General features: G+C 46.7%; 1 protein-coding gene across 1 annotated transcript in view; it reads right to left on the minus strand.

Annotated features, from left to right (window-relative positions):
- The window catches only part of QRFPR (pyroglutamylated RFamide peptide receptor), a 52,036-nt gene extending 43,802 nt beyond the window's left edge, over nt 1-8,234 (minus strand). Inside the window, exon 1 of the mRNA XM_077814426.1 lies at nt 7,895-8,234. Coding sequence (XP_077670552.1) covers nt 7,895-8,234 — 340 coding nt within the window. The remainder of the gene's footprint in view (nt 1-7,894) is intronic.
- Between the last annotated feature and the right edge of the window lie 7,605 nt (nt 8,235-15,839).

Here is a 15,839-nt window from a genome sequence, read left to right on the forward strand (position 1 = left end):
GGCTTGTCTATAAAGTATAAAGTAAATTCACATCCAATCTTAATCCAAATTTAAAGTTGAGTAGTTACTCCTGATTAATGCCCTGTGTGGTCATCTTATTCTGGAATAAGAGCATCCACACAAGGTGGTGATCAGGAATACCAACTTCTCATGTAAACAAGCCCTAAGAGAAGGTCCATGGCACAGGAGCAGTGTCACTCGCTGAGTCCCTGGCATCTGTTCTGAGGAGACTATCTTGACTGGGAGAGGGGAAATGCTGAGAGAAGCCCTGCAGGCTACCAACTCCAGCACAACTGGGCCTCTTTCACCCTGGCCCCTTGCCAGTGCCACCAAGCCACAGTATCTAAAGCAATTTTCCATCCACCAGCTCACCCAGGCAGTAGCACAAAGATACTGCTGAGGGTTCCTAAGCAATTTATAATAGAGTTGAACCTGAACTCATCTTTGTTTTTATTCAGATATAAAACAGCATCACAATCAAGAACAATGTAAATCACCCCTTTCCTTCTACTTTGCTGAGTGTGCAGAGGACTTTGACTAGATATGTGGGAGGAGGCAATGTACTGAGTTATTGTAGTTTATGCTGAGATACGTACAGTAAATGACAAAGCAAAACAAAACATATCACTTAACCTCTTCTCTGACTTCCTTTTCTTCCCCCAATAAACATGCCACCCTGTGTGATCCTGCCAGAGAGTTTGTGAAACTCAGCCCAATAGTCTGTGGCATGTTAGTTGTTCTGTAGTCACCTCTGGAATAAGCAGATCTGGAAATTTCCAGGAAATAAACAAGGTGGAGGCACCAGATATTAATTTAAATTGAATCCAGGAAATCATTTACACCGGGGTGGCCAACCTGAGCCTGAGAAGGAGCTAGACATAGGTGCTGACTTCCCCTCTGCCTGGTGGGTACTCGACCCCCCCACACCACTGGCCCCGCTCCTGCCCTACCTCTTCCCGCCCCGGCACTGCCCTCGCCCCACCCCCATTCCACCCCTTCCCCAAAGTCCCCACCCCCTTCCCGCCCTCATTCTACCCCTTCCCACAAGTCCTCACTCTTGCCCCGCCTCTTCTCCACCTCCTCCCCTGAGCGTGCCCCATCCTTGCTCCTCCCCCTCCCTCCTGAAAAGTCCTAAGCACCACCAAACTGCTGTTAGGCGGCGGGGGGGTGGGAAGTGCTGGGAGGGAGGGGGAGGAGCAGGGACGCGGTGCGCTCAGGATGGGGGGGGAGAAGGAGGCAAGGAGGGGGCAGCTTGGCTGCTGGTGGGTGCGGCGCACCTGCTATTTTTTCCCTGTGGGTGCTCCAGCCCCAGAGCACCCCTGTCGGATTCGGCACATATGGAGCCAGAATTTACCAATGTACATTGCCAAAGAGCCACAGCAATACATCAGCAGCCCCCCATCAGCTCCCCCCCACCCCCTGTCCACCGGCAGCCCTGCTGATCAGTGCCTCCCCCTCCCTCCCTGATCAGCTGTTTTGTGGTGTGCAGGAGGCTTGCGGTTTGGGGGGGGAAGAGGGAGGAGCAAGGCCATGGCAGGCTCAGGGGAGGGGGTGGGAAGGGGTGGAGTGGGGGCAGGGCCTGTGGCAGAGCCGGGGTTGAGCAGTGAGCACCCCCCGGCACATTGGAAAGTTGGCGCCTCTAGCTCCAGCCCCGGAGTCGGTGCCTATACAAGGAACCGTATATTAACTTCTGAAGAGCCGCATGTGGCTCCGGGGCCACAAGTTGGACACCCCTCATTTACACCAACGCCACAACTGTAATCTATCGCCCACAATGTTTTGCGAGTAAAGGTAATTTGATAAATTTACCTTTGATAAAGTACTTTTAGTTTAAAGAGCAAAGGTTTTCTCGAAGTAATTGAATTTGCACTTCCAAAGTATAAATCAAACTCACTGCAGCATCTACTCTCCCATCATCAGACCTGCACAGCTTTACAAGACTCCTGAAGCAGCAGGAGTTCATCGAGAGGCTCAGAAGTGACTGTGACTCACCTACCTGTGGTAGAGATGGAGGTGTTCCCAGTCACTGACTCCATGGAGTAAATAGCTTTCTGTGACCACTTCACATCACAATGACAAAAGGTGGCAAATATTCAGCTTCCTGCAGACCACAACTAGTGCATGTGAAACTGAAATCCTACACTATGTCAAATAAGCTGAAGAAGCTGCAATGTAAGGTGACAATGGCAGAATCCTTCCAATCTCTGCCAGGATTAAATTGCACTCTGATAATGGGCTAAAGTGAGAATTCTTCCACAGCTTCTTAGGCACATAGTAGAATGTAAAAAACATGCCAGGCGTTGTAGAGAAAACAGACACTTGGCGATTTAAATTCCTGTTAAACTGATCTTCAGTTCAGTCCTCTATTCCCATCACTCACTTTGGTCTTTACCATAATGTATGCAACAGCATGTTTTGGGGAGGGAGCCTTTTGGACTGAATGAAACAGGTCAGAAATTAAACCATAGTTCTCTCTCTGTTTGAGAACAGGCTACAACAATGGTCTAAAAAAATCTACAGTAGCTCAGATAAAGCAAGGCAACCTGTTTTATATCAGGGGAGGGAAGAAAGGGTGAAGTCTGTTCTTGTGCTTATATCAAGGATGTACAAAGTCTCAGATACTGCTGCCACCCACCCTCACTGCTTTTTAAAAGAAATAAATACAAAATCATAAGAAAAATTAAAGCTAACCAAGGCTAATTGGTAGAAGACATCCCTTTGACTAAGATTGCACCCAGCATTGCCTAACACAGCACATCAAAATCTTATGGTAACAGTTCAGTTAGGCCAAGGAATACAGTCTGCATGTTTAGACCCCTGTTCATAGTACTGCAGCATCACAGTATGCCTCCGCACTTGGAACTTCCTTTCATTTTTCCAACAGGATTAGATAATATGGTGGTAAACACTCCTTCACTATTGCTGGTGGGTACACATTCCTAGTGTGGACAAGGCCTCAGACACCCACCCTTATGTCAATGACCTCCCACCCCCTACACACAGCCTGTTTTCTGGTGGCCAGTAGTCAGGTTTACCTTCTGGTTACTTGGATGTGAAAGTGTGTACTGCATGTGTTAGTATTTTAGCTAGGAAGTTGTGTTTTATATTAGCCGATGGACAAAGATATTTGCTAGTATCCAGCATCTGTGAATAAGCTTATCACAGTTTCTGCTGACTCTTACAATGCCCTTTATATTTGGAACCCCTCTTATCAACAGACCCCATCATCTCATTTTTCCATTCTCTTCTCATGTAACTCAGATAATTTCAAAGGCTCTTTTGAGTCTGCATAGGTGTCAGCTAGTGTTCAAACTCTCTGGCATGCATCTTGTTGAGATTTTGGCCTATTTGCCCCAGTGTTCTATTCCCCCGTGGGGGTCAGATGGCACATGGCCAGGATTCATCACCGAATTTGGTCCAGTGGTTGGATCCTTAGCTTTCGGGTGCTGACAGGGAGTGTGACATGAACGCTGATCCATGCTATAACTGATTCTACCTAACCAGGCAGACCACTGTCAAAGTCAATAGGGCTCCACATGGATGCAGGTATCCACCCATGTGGATCCAGTTGTTGGATAGGGGCCCGAGTCACCACCTTTTGTTTGCCATGTGAAAACTCACTCACAACAGGGGAGAGAAAAAGCATCGTAAAACCACACCAAAAAAATTAAGCATCTAGCCCTTTTTTTGAATCTTGCTAAGGCCTTGACTTCAGTGATGTCATTTGGCAATGAACTCCACAGAATAATTGTGCAATGAGAAAAAAGTATTTCCTCTTATCAGTTTTAAACAATAACCTTTTGATTTCATTGAACAATCTCCTTATTCTTGTACTGTGAGAGCAGGTAAATAGAAGTACCCGATTTACCTGCTCATGTCCCCTTTTCTTGACCTTGGACAAGATTCACAAAGGGATTTAGGCACCTAACTTCCACTCAGAGGCGAAACACAACTGTTGATAGTGTGGGGCACAATTTAAAGGTTCTGGTGGGAACCTGGCAGCAGAGGCGATGCCTGGGTAAAGTATGCCATACTGCCCCATGGGCTGCAGCCTGGCCTCACAGTCACTTGCTGAGTTTTCTTCAGTGCAATGAAGAGCAGTTTCCCAGCACCTCCCAGCTCAGAGCCAGCTCCTGGCCTGTCCCACCTTTGTCCACAAGATCCCAGTCCCGCCAGCCTTTGGCCACAGGATCTGAGCCCTCCCTCCACCCACCCTAGCTCTATTCCTGGTTCCGTGATGGACTCTGAACAAGGCAGCTGAGACAAGTTCTCAGAGTTGCAGGTGCAGCCCCTGAACACATACTGCCCGCATAGCTGCATGAAGTTAAATGCAAGGCCTCCCCCTCGCTGTAATGGGCAAACCCCACCCCACTCCCAGCAGTACACTGCAGCTTGTAAAGCACTTTGAGACCTCCAGAGACATGCTGCTGGAGCAGGGCAATCTGATTGCTGCTCTAGGGAGACAAGCCTGGTCAGCCAGCCTCAGAGACCATCCACGCTGCACTGACTCCCAGATTTCTGCCAGCCTGGGGTATCTCTGAATGCTCTTTGCTCATTGGGCAGTGCCCCTCCATCTTTCCCCCACCTTCAGCAGGTAGCTTGGGCTGTCTGGAGCATGCTGTGCCCCTGTGCCCTGTCTGTAACCCTCAGCCCCCACAGTCAGGGGCACATGCAGGAGGCCACCCTATCTGGCAGCTGCTACTGGCTGTGTGGAAGGACAGGCCATGACAGGAAGCACCTCCAGCCCAGGATGGCATTGGTGCCACTGGCAGGGAAGGGAAGGAGCCAGGCTGCACTGGTCGGACCCCTCACTACACTCTCCGCGGGCTGGGATTCAGTTTCACTTCCTCTCTGGGAGAACCCAACCACCCCTTCAGGTTCCCAGGGACCCCAGGGCACAATCCCATGCTGCAGCCAGGGGACAGAAGGCAGTGGGGTTATGCCAGTGGCCAGCAGCAGCCTGGAGGTGTTAGCTGCATTTTGGTGCTGCGCAAGGAGCAAGGGATGTCTCTTTCCAGCTGCGGGGGGTGGTGGGGAGAAAGAAAGGATGAGCTCTGCAAAGACATGGGCCAAGGGCAGCTCCTGGGCAAGGCAAAGGGAACGAGGGCAGCAGCCCTAACCAGATGGTTCTGACATTTTAGTGTGACCCCTAGCAGAAATCTGGAGGTGCATGTGACCCTAAATGCCCCACCACACACACACACACACACATTGACTCTGCTGCCATTTAAGGAACACCAATACCATTTTTCATAAGAAAGGACTGACCTAACTTAGGCCTCTACCTCCAAGAAAGGGTTCACAGCCATGAATCCCAAGCAGCAGGAGTGACCTCCCATTAGGCACTTAAGTGAGGGTGACCAGATGTCCTGATATTATTGGGACCATCCCAATATTAGGAGCTTTCCTATATAAGACACACTATACTCCTTCCCTGTGAAAAATGTGTCCTGATTTTTCACACTTGCTATCTGGTCACCCTATCTATCCTAAGTACCATTTGAGGGGCTGGGCATAAGTCCCACCCCTCTCCTCAGCAATTCCTACTGGCTATCTTGGATAACTCCCTATTCATTGTGCTGGCTTTTGTAAGTCCCATTCTAAGGGACTTCTTCACACGCATTGTATAAGGAGCCTAGGGGCCTAACTCAGGTCTGTGGGTTCCCCTAGGCATTAGGGGGCCTAAAAGTTAGCTGTTGCAACAATAAGTCTAAAGGTATATCTACACTGCAAAAACACAAAACAAACAAACAAACAAAAAAACACCACAACAGTGAGTCTCAGAGCCTGCATCGATTGACTCAGGCTTAAAGGGCCTGTGCCATAGGGCTAAAAAAGCAGTGTAGACATTCCCGCTCAGGTTGGAGCATAGGCTCTGAAATCCAACAGGCATTTCTACTATAATCAGCATTCCTGGCTGCTATGCATGGTGGAATCATCCCTTTTATTTCTTCACTTGCAATTGTCATATTGAGCGTAAAGATCAAAAGAACAGAGACAGAGTTGAGCCACTCTCTTCAGAACTGTTGTTTAGTAGCACTACTACATCTGCCTGTCCTTTTCTTTAACTTCACGTCTCTGCAGCTCTATGTTGTGACAACAATATACACTCTAAACTTCCACTGAATTCAATAGGAGTCTGGCCAGTGGTCCATCACCCACAAGAGGCAAGTAAATCCTAAAGACAGTGCCTTTGTACACTGCTCTTAACTTTCACATTCAGATCATAACATGAAAACTTCCAAAGCCCTGCAGTTCGTGAACATTTATCTATTTCACCCATTCATCATATTATCTATGCACTATAAAACAAAAGGAAAGCCATTTATTAGAGAAATTTAGTCTGTGAAACACCTTTAAAAACTAAAGACACTTTGTCCTAAAGTATAAATGAGCTGACTTTGAAGAGGGGCTTTTCCTCTCCTCATTCTGTCTGGTCAGTGACTTTGGCCAGCCCCAAATGAATGGGAACCCCTGTAATGCAATCAACCAAAGGACCCATTTTTGCTAACAAAGGCAAAAACGACCTGACTTGAAGCATATTCACATCAATGGAATTGACTTCAACAAGTTTTGGCTCAGACCTTCTTTTGCACTTGTCAGCAAGAATGTATCCTTGGATCAAAAAACTACAGGATACATGTGTTATGTCACCACCACACTACATCCAAAATTCTGTTTATTGCAACTTTCACCAGACTCTCAGGACACAGCTGTTTCAAGTTGAATACAATCTGTTAATTTAATCACAATGGTGATGTGATCTTGCCATTCTTGAAACTCTGCAGAATAAGGAGTACACTGTAAATTTAGATTAATGGGTCAGATTTGTAGATTCAGAGCCCTAATCCTAAAATGCAATAACAGACTACAAATGAGTAGGCAAAAGCAACAGCTCTAGAGTGAACCAGGAAAGTTATCTGTTGTGAACAGAGACTTTCAAAGGTTTGAAGCATCAGTTCTGAGCTATGAAAGTATGAGAGCTTTCACCCTAGTAGTGATACCTACCAAAGGAGCATTATGAAGTAATGTTGCCAGATCCCCCCTAGTACAAAAGATTTTCAGGAAAAGAAAATGGCTGCCTTTTCACAAGAAGATCTCTACACTCTGCCTTGTTTAGTCAAAACAATCCATGTGTCCTAAGAGGAAAACAATTTCCCAAGAAAATATAAAACCTAAAAACCAGGTGTTTTGTCAGCAGCTAGGTAGAGGGGCAGCTAAATAAATGCTCACCTCCTTTGGAGAGACAAGGTGGATGAGGTAAAAAGAAAAGGAGGACTTGTGGCACCTAAAGGACTAACAAATTTATTTGAGCATAAGCTTTTGTGAGCTACAGCTGGATGAGGTAGTGTCTTTTATTGGACCAACTTCCTTTTGGTGAGAGAGATAAAGCCCATCTTTAGAAAAAGACCTGAAGAAGAGCTCTGTGTGTGCTGGAAAGCTTATCTCTCCCCCGGTCCAATACAAGTTATGACCTCACCCACCTTGTCTCTCCTGGGACCGACGCACCTCTACAGATACACCGCATGCCACCTTTTGACTCGATCCCGCACACAAAAGGCATTTGCAGGTTGCTCTGAAGATGAGAAGTGCGAAATAGTAGCATCTTCCCGGGTGACACACAGCCCATTCCTTAGTCCTGTGGGACCAAAGCGATCTACCTGGCATTTCCCACCCGCATCCCCCGCTCTGTTCCTCCAGCAGAGATCTGTTGCAGGCAGGTGTGTTTGATGGCAGCAGGGAGTGGGGGGAAGAGAGAGCTGCGAACTCCCGGGCGCCCCCTACAAGAACGGGACGGGGGGACGGGGCAGAGGCAGGGCTCCCGGTGCAGGAGAGGCTGGGTCCATCCAGAGATCTCCGGCCGGCGAGAGGGGGGAGCGGGGGGCTTACTCACCCCCCAGCCAGTTAGAGGAAATGTTCTGGAGCATGGTGAAGGGGACGCAGAAGAAGGCGATGAGCAGGTCGCTGAGCGCCAGGGAGCAGATGAAGATGTTGGTGACGGTCCTCATGGCTTTCCTGCGGGTCACCACGTAGAGCACCAGGCCGTTGCCAAAGAGCGCCAGGGCGAAGAGGAGCCCGCAGACCAGCACGAAGGCCAGCTTGGTGCGGCCGGGCAGCTCCGGGATGTAGACCAGCGGCTGCAGCCCGTAGAGGGCGATGAACTGCTCCCGCGTCACGTTGTTTTCCCGCAGCAGCCGGGCGAACTGCTCCGGGGTGATGTTCAGCGACCGCATGGCGGGGGCCTCCGGGGCGCCGCTCCCCCCTGCCAGCGTCTCAGCGGAGAGTCCGGCCGCTGGGCAGAGCGCGGAGCTGCCCGGGCCGGGGCGGGCGCGCACTAGGGCTGATGACCTGCAGGGCTCCGCATGGCCAGCGCTCCTGCAGGCTCGGGCGGCTGCCTTTGCCGCTCAGCCACGGGGGCACGGGTAGAAATGCCCCTTAGAGGGCCGAGAACAATGGAAAATAGTCGGGGGCTGGGTTGCTATTTGCTGGGAAAGAAGGAACGAGGGGAAAGACCGGAGGCGTGAAATTGACAAGCTAGCGCCTGGTCATTGGTTTGAACGTAGCCCAGGCTGGGGGTAAACCTGGACCCGTTCCCCTTTAACGGGCCGGGAGCGCGGAGAAAAACCAGCTCAAGGCTGCAGGTTTACAGCCAAGCTGAGGAGTGGAAGCGGCGCCGGCTGGGGCTTTATCTGGGCTATCAGCCAATCAGCGCAATCTTCCCCTTGAACGCCCCCCTAAGCCCCCAGCAGTTTCTAGCCCCCGAGAGCAGCTGGGGTCGCCGGCGTTTGCGGCCTTCCCGGGACGGGGGCCGCCCGGCGGCTGAGCGGCTCGCTCCTTTGGCAAGACCCTGGCGAGGAGGGGGCGGCGAAGGAGCGAGCCCTGCAGTCTACCCTGGGGTTAGCCGATCTGGTTTTCTGCCTTCACTCTTTGCCTCGTTGCCGGTTAACAGTGATCTTCAAACCATCGTCTGGGAGTTGGCAAAGTTTGTATTACCGCTGCACAGCCCCGCGGTTAAAGTCTGTGAAACACCGGGCAATGCACTCATGACAACAAAGAGCCACTTACCTGATCCTCCATAGGGTGGTCCCGTGCTCCAGTGCAGTCCCAGGGCTGGGACTTCACAAACTGCACCGCCTTTCCCGCGTGAAACTGGCATTTGCCTGTACGAATCTCAACGCTGGTCCCAGAACCCAGACAGTCCAATGCCCTGTTTTTTCAATATCTTCTAAGAGGGGCTCACTGTTCTTCTCTCCTTCACCCCCCTTTCCCATCTCTTTTTTTCCTTTCAGTAGAATATTGATTTTTTTTAAAAAAGTGCACCCAGGTAAGCGAAACCTTCATTTGTTACTATCAGGTCATGGAAATTTATATAAGAGTTGCCTCTCCTCATTGAAGAGCTACCAGATGGAGTGTCCTCTACTTATGTAAAATACACAAAACAAGGCTTGAGATTTTCAAGAGGAGTCAGTGACATTTCCGATTCTATTATGAATGGAATAGAAAACAGGATTTAAATGTGGACCCTCAGCCCAGGGGTGAATTTCATCCCCACTGAATAATATATTTTGTATATTGTTTCCACGTAATCAATGTCTAAAATAACCTAAACCTTACCATAAATAAATGCATAATATAAGCCTTATCTACGTGGAGATCTTAGCCTCGGCTGCACCTACACCCGTATACAACTTTAATGTTGACACAATTTCAAACCCGAGTAAGTTATTCTAATGCATGTTGTGCGGCAGACGGTGTCTGCACTAGAGGTTTGTACGGAAACAGCCATGGAAATCCTAGTACAGACAAGGACCAAGTGTCTGGATTTAAAACTGGAGTTCCAGATAGAGACCTGACTGTAAGAAGGGCATTGTTGAGTTCCATGTTTATTTTTACACAATGAAAGCCATGCCACATTTACACAAAATACCCTAATCAAAAAAGGATTTTCCCAACTTTCAGCCACTCAAACCCGCCCTGTGATCTGAACATCAGACTGTTTTCTGACACATACATCATCCCTTGTAACACTTAAAGATTTTGCCATCAGAAATTAGTTGACAGTTTTTCTGACAGTAAGCTAGACATGATAGAATCCAGCACAATCTTCCTTGGCACTGCTGTGCTAACTTTCCTTTTCATCAGTAACAGTAGTAAAATACCAAACATAACGGACCTACAAGGAGCAGCTATGTTAAGGGAAAAGATGCTAGTCACTTCGCTGACCACACTGCCATAGTTCTAGCTCTTTAAGACAGCATCATTAAAGATAATAAATAACAGTCAGCTCTTTGTTTCAGACCCTTCTGCAAGCAGTCATTCTTTGGAATTGTACTAAAAAAACCTTAGCAGAAGTATTCTATTCATTATGTGCTGGTTTCAAAAGAAAAATCTGGAATAAATAGTACTTCCAGGTAGTTAATCTCCTGTTAGAATATTAATCTCAGGATTAATAAACACAGTTTGACTCATGTTGTTATGGCTATGTTATGTAATGTAACACCAATATTTAAAAGGGGCTCTAGAGGTGAACCTGGCAATTACAGACCGGTAAGTCTAACATCAGTACCAGACAAATTAGTTGAAACAATAGTAAAGAATAAAATTATCAGACACATAGAAGAACATAAATTGTTGCACAAAAGTCAACATGGTTTCTGTAAAGGGAGATCATGTCTTACTAATCTATTAGAGTTCTTTGAGGGAGTCAACAAACATGTGGACAAGGGGGATCCAGTGGACATAGTGTACTTAGATTTCCAGAAAGCCTTTGACAAGGTCCCTCACCAAAGGTTCATATGTAAATTAAGTTGTCATGGGATAAGAGGGAAGATCCTTTCATGGATTGAGAACTGGTTAAAAGACAGGGAACAAAGGGTAGGAATAAACGGTAAATTTTCAAAATGGAGAGGGGTAACTAGTGGTGTTCCCCAAGGGTCAGTCCTAGGACCAATCCTATTCAATTTATTCATAAATGATCTGGAGAAAGGGGTAAAAAGTGAGGTGTCAAAGTTTGCAAATGATACTAAACTGCTCAAGATAGTTAAGACCAAAGCAAACTGTGAAGAACTTCAAAAAGATCTCACAAAATTAAGTGATTGGGCAACAAAATGGCAAATGAAATTTAATGTGGATAAATGTAAAGTAATACACATTGGAAAAATAACCCCAACTACACATACAATATGATGGGGGTTAATTTAACTACAACTAATCAGGAGAAAGATCTTGGCATCATTGTGGATAGCTCTCTGAAGATGTCCATGCAGTGTGCAGCAGCAGTCAAAAAAGCAAACGGGATGTTAGGAATCATTTAAAAAGGGACAGAGAATAAGATGGAGAATATCTTATTGCCCTTAGATAAATCCATGGTACACCCACATCTTGAATACTCCATACAGATGTGGTCTCCCTCATCTCAGAAAAGATATACTAGCATTGGAAAACGTTCAGAAAAGGGCAACTAAAAGGATTAGGAGTTTGGAATGGGTCCCATATGAGGAGAGATTAAAGAGGCTGGGACTTTTCAGCTTGGAAAAGAGGAGACTAAGGGGGGAGGAGATAGAGGTATATAAAATCATGAGTGGTGTGTAGAAAGTGAATAAGGAAAAGTTATTTACTTGTTCCCATGATATAAGAACGAGGGGCCACCAAATGAAATTAATGGGCAGCAGGTTTAAAACAAATAAAAGGAAGTTCTTCTTCACTCAACGCACAGTCAACCTGTGGAACTCCTTGCCTGAGGAGGTTGTGAAAGCTAGGACTATAACAGGGTTTAAAAGAGAACTGGATAAATTCATCCATTAATGGCTATTAGCCAGGATGGGCAAGGAATGGTGTCCCTAGCCTCTGCTTGTCAGACAGTGGAGATGGATGGCAGGAGAGAGATCACTAGATCATTACCTGTTAGGTTCACTTCCTCTGGGGCACCTGGCATTGGCCACTGTCGATAAACAGGATAATCGGCTGGATGGACCATTGGTCTGACCCAGTATGGCTATTCTTATATTATTATGGCTGATGGGTGACCTATAGAGTGAAATCATTTCCTAAGTAGGAGTTACCATTACTCTTATTTATGTGTGTCCAATAGCACCCATAAACACTATCTGCACACGTAGGAAGGCACAGGCCCTGTCCCAAAGACTACTCATGTGGGAGATTAGAAATTCAGCAGTTGCCCCTGGGGCAGAGGTGTCGGGTTCCCCCTACCTCATGTAGAAACAAGGGATTCAGGCTCCATAATCAACAGATCTCCCAAGATCCACAGATGCTAGGGCCATCCATCTGCATGGAGTTTACTCATCTGAAAAATATTTTAATAAACATTGAGTCAGAGAGAGTGAGACTGTCCCTATAACCTAGTGTTTAGTGCACTGCTCTGGGAGACCGAAGTTCCAGTGAATATCGTATTTCATACAAAGAAGAACAGCTTCAGCTGAAGAGATTGAGAGAGACCCTGTCATAAATATAAAGGGAAGGGTAAACACCTTTAAATCCCTCCTGGCCAGAGAAAAAACCCTTTCACCTGTAAAGGGTTAAGAAGTTAAGATAACCTCGCTGGCACCTGACCAAAATGATCAATGAGGAGACAAGATACTTTCAAAGCTGGGGAGGGGGAGGGGGGACAAAGGGTCCTCTCTGTCTGTGTGATGCTTTTGCCAGGACCAAAGCAGGAATGCAGGTCAGAACTCCTGTAAAAAGAGTTAGCCCTGGTCTACACTAGAAGATGAGGTCAAATTTAGCAGCGTTGAATCGATTTAACCCTGCACCCGTCCACATGACGAAGCCCTTTTTTTCGACTTAAAGGGCTCTTAAAATTGATTTCCTTACTCCACCCCCAACAAGGGGATTAGAGCTGAAATTGGCCTTGCTGGGTCGAATTTGGGGTACTGTGGACACAATTAGACGGTATTGGCCTCCAGGAGCTATCCCACAGTGCTCCATTGTGACCGCTCTGGACAGGACTCTCAACTCAGATGCACTGGCCAGGTAGACAGGAAAAGGCCCGCGAACTTTTGAATTTCAATTTCCTGTTTGGCCACCGTGGCAAGCTGCAGAGAAGCCCTCTACACCAACATTCCACACAAAGACGGACTACAAGCTGTCAAGAACACTATCCCCGATAATGTCACGGCAAACCTGGTGGCTGAACTTTGTGACTTTGTCCTTACCCATAACTATTTTACATTTGGGGACAATGTATACCTTCAGATCAGCGGCACTGCTATGGGTACCCGCATGGCCCCACAGTATGCCAACATTTTTATGGCTGACTTAGAACAACGCTTCCTCAGCTCTCGTCCCCTAACGCCCCTACTCTACTTGCGCTATATTGATGACATCTTCATCATCTGGACCCATGGAAAAGAAGCCCTTGAGGAATTCCACCATAATTTCAACAATTTCCATCCCACCATCAACCTCAGCCTGGTCCAGTCCACACAAGAGATCCACTTCCTGGACACTACAGTGCTAATAAACGATGGTCACATAAACACCACCCTATACCGGAAACCTACTGACCGCTATTCCTACCTACATGCCTCCAGCTTTCACCCTGACCACACCACACGATCCATCGTCTACAGCCAAGCTCTGCGATACAACCGCATTTGCTCCAACCCCTCAGACAGAGACAAACACCTACAAGATCTCTATCAAGCATTCTTACAACTACAATACCCACCTGCGGAAGTGAAGAAACAGATTGATAGAACCAGAAAAGTTCCCAGAAGTCACCTACTACAGGACAGGCCTAACAAAGAAAATAACAGAACCGCCACTAGCCGTCACCTTCAGCCCCCAACTAAAACCCCTCCAACGCATTATTAAGGATCTACAACCTACCCTGAAGGATGACCCAACACTCTCACAAATCCTGGGAAACAGGCCAGTCCTTGCCTACAGACAGCCCCCCAACCTGAAGCAAATACTCACCAGCAACCACATACCACACAACAGAACCACTAACCCAGGAACCTATCCTTGCAACAAAGCCCGTTGCCAACTGTGCCCACATATCTATTCAGGGGACACCATCACAGGGCCTAATAACATCAGCCACACTATCAGAGGCTCGTTCACCTGCACATCCACCAATGTGATATGTGCCATCATGTGCCAGCAATGCCCCTCTGCCATGTACATTGGTCAAACTGGACAGTCTCTACGTAAAAGAATAAATGGACACAAATCAGATGTCAAGAATGATAACATTCATAAACCAGTCGGAAAACACTTCAATCTCTCTGGTCACGCGATTACAGACATGAAAGTTGCAATTCTTCAACAAAAAAACTTCAAATCCAGACTCCAGCGAGAAACTGTTGAATTGGAATTCATTTGCAAATTGGATACAATTAACTTAGGCTTGAATAGAGACTGGGAGTGGCTAAGTCATTATGCAAGGTAACCTATTTCCCCTTGGTTTTTCCTAACCCCCTCCCCCCTCCTCAGACGTTCTTGTTAAACCCTGGATTTGTGCTGGAAATGGCCCACCTTGATTATCATACACATTGTAAGGAGAGTGGTCACTTTAGATAAGCTATTACCAGCAGGAGAGAGGGTTTGTGTATGTGTGTTGGGGGGGGGGGGGTGAGAAAACCTGGAATTGGGCTGGAAATGGCCCAACTTGATTATCATTCACATTGTAAGGAGAGTGATCACTTTAGATAAGCTATTGCCAGCAGGAGAGTGGGCTGGGGGGAGGTATTTTTTCATGCTTTGTGTGTATAAAAGATCTTCTACACTTTCTACAGTATGCATCCGATGAAGTGAGCTGTAGCTCATGAAAGCTTATGCTCAAATAAATTGGTTAGTCTCTAAGGTGCCACAAGTACTCCTTTTCTTTCATCTAAAACTATGATTTTCAAACATATTTGATCACACCCCCCTTCTTTGTGTCTGTAGTAGTTTACATCCCTCACCCCTACCACACAAGTACACATACCAATTAAAAAAAACTCTCCCTAAATATTAAAAACAGTAAGGCACTGTTTCAAATAGAGCCAATGATCCATTGTAATAAGAGCAAAAGCAAAACTGAGATTGTGGTCAATGCGTACAATTAAATGTGCACATCGCATTGTAGCAAACGGATTAACGTACAGCTGGCAATGATTTTGTATAATACTATGCAAGCTTATCAAAGCAATCAAAATGCACAATGCCAGCTAGAGGCAAATGCACAGCGCCTTCTGAGGATCTGATATATCTGGATTCAGAGTAACAGCCGTGTTAGTCTGTATTCGCAAAAAGAAAAGGAGTACTTGTGGCACCTTAGAGACTAACCAATTTATTTGAGCATAAGCTTTCGTGAGCTACAGCTCACTTCATCGGATGCATACCGTGGAAGTGAGCTGTAGCTCACGAAAGCTCATGCTCAAATAAATTGGTTAGTCTCTAAGGTGCCACAAGTACTCCTTTTCTTTCTGATATATCTGGAGGAATCAGCTTTGCTAGTTATTCATTGCTGTGGATAAAATGTGAGCAGTACACTTCGCCCCCCCACAAAGCTTCTCAGCCCTCCCCACCAGAATACATTCCGCACCCTCTCCGGCACTTTGAGAATAAGACATGCACAACTGCAATTAATGTTAAATGAAATTACGTCTATTCTGTGTTACAGTTTTCATCTCACTTTGTCTTCCCATCTGTTGTTCCCTTTCCTCTTTTTCAGCACATGCTGCACGATTTTCTCTCATCTCTTCTGCTCAAAATTATTCTGCTCACAAACCATTCCCCCACCTCTCTCAATCAGTTCTCCTCCTCCTGATCACATTTGAAATAATTTCCCCTTTCTTCCCATACAATCAATTATCAAACCTCCACCCACATGC

The sequence above is a fragment of the Eretmochelys imbricata genome, chromosome 4 (genome assembly GCF_965152235.1).
Source record: "Eretmochelys imbricata isolate rEreImb1 chromosome 4, rEreImb1.hap1, whole genome shotgun sequence".
Lineage (NCBI taxonomy): Eukaryota > Metazoa > Chordata > Testudines > Cheloniidae > Eretmochelys > Eretmochelys imbricata.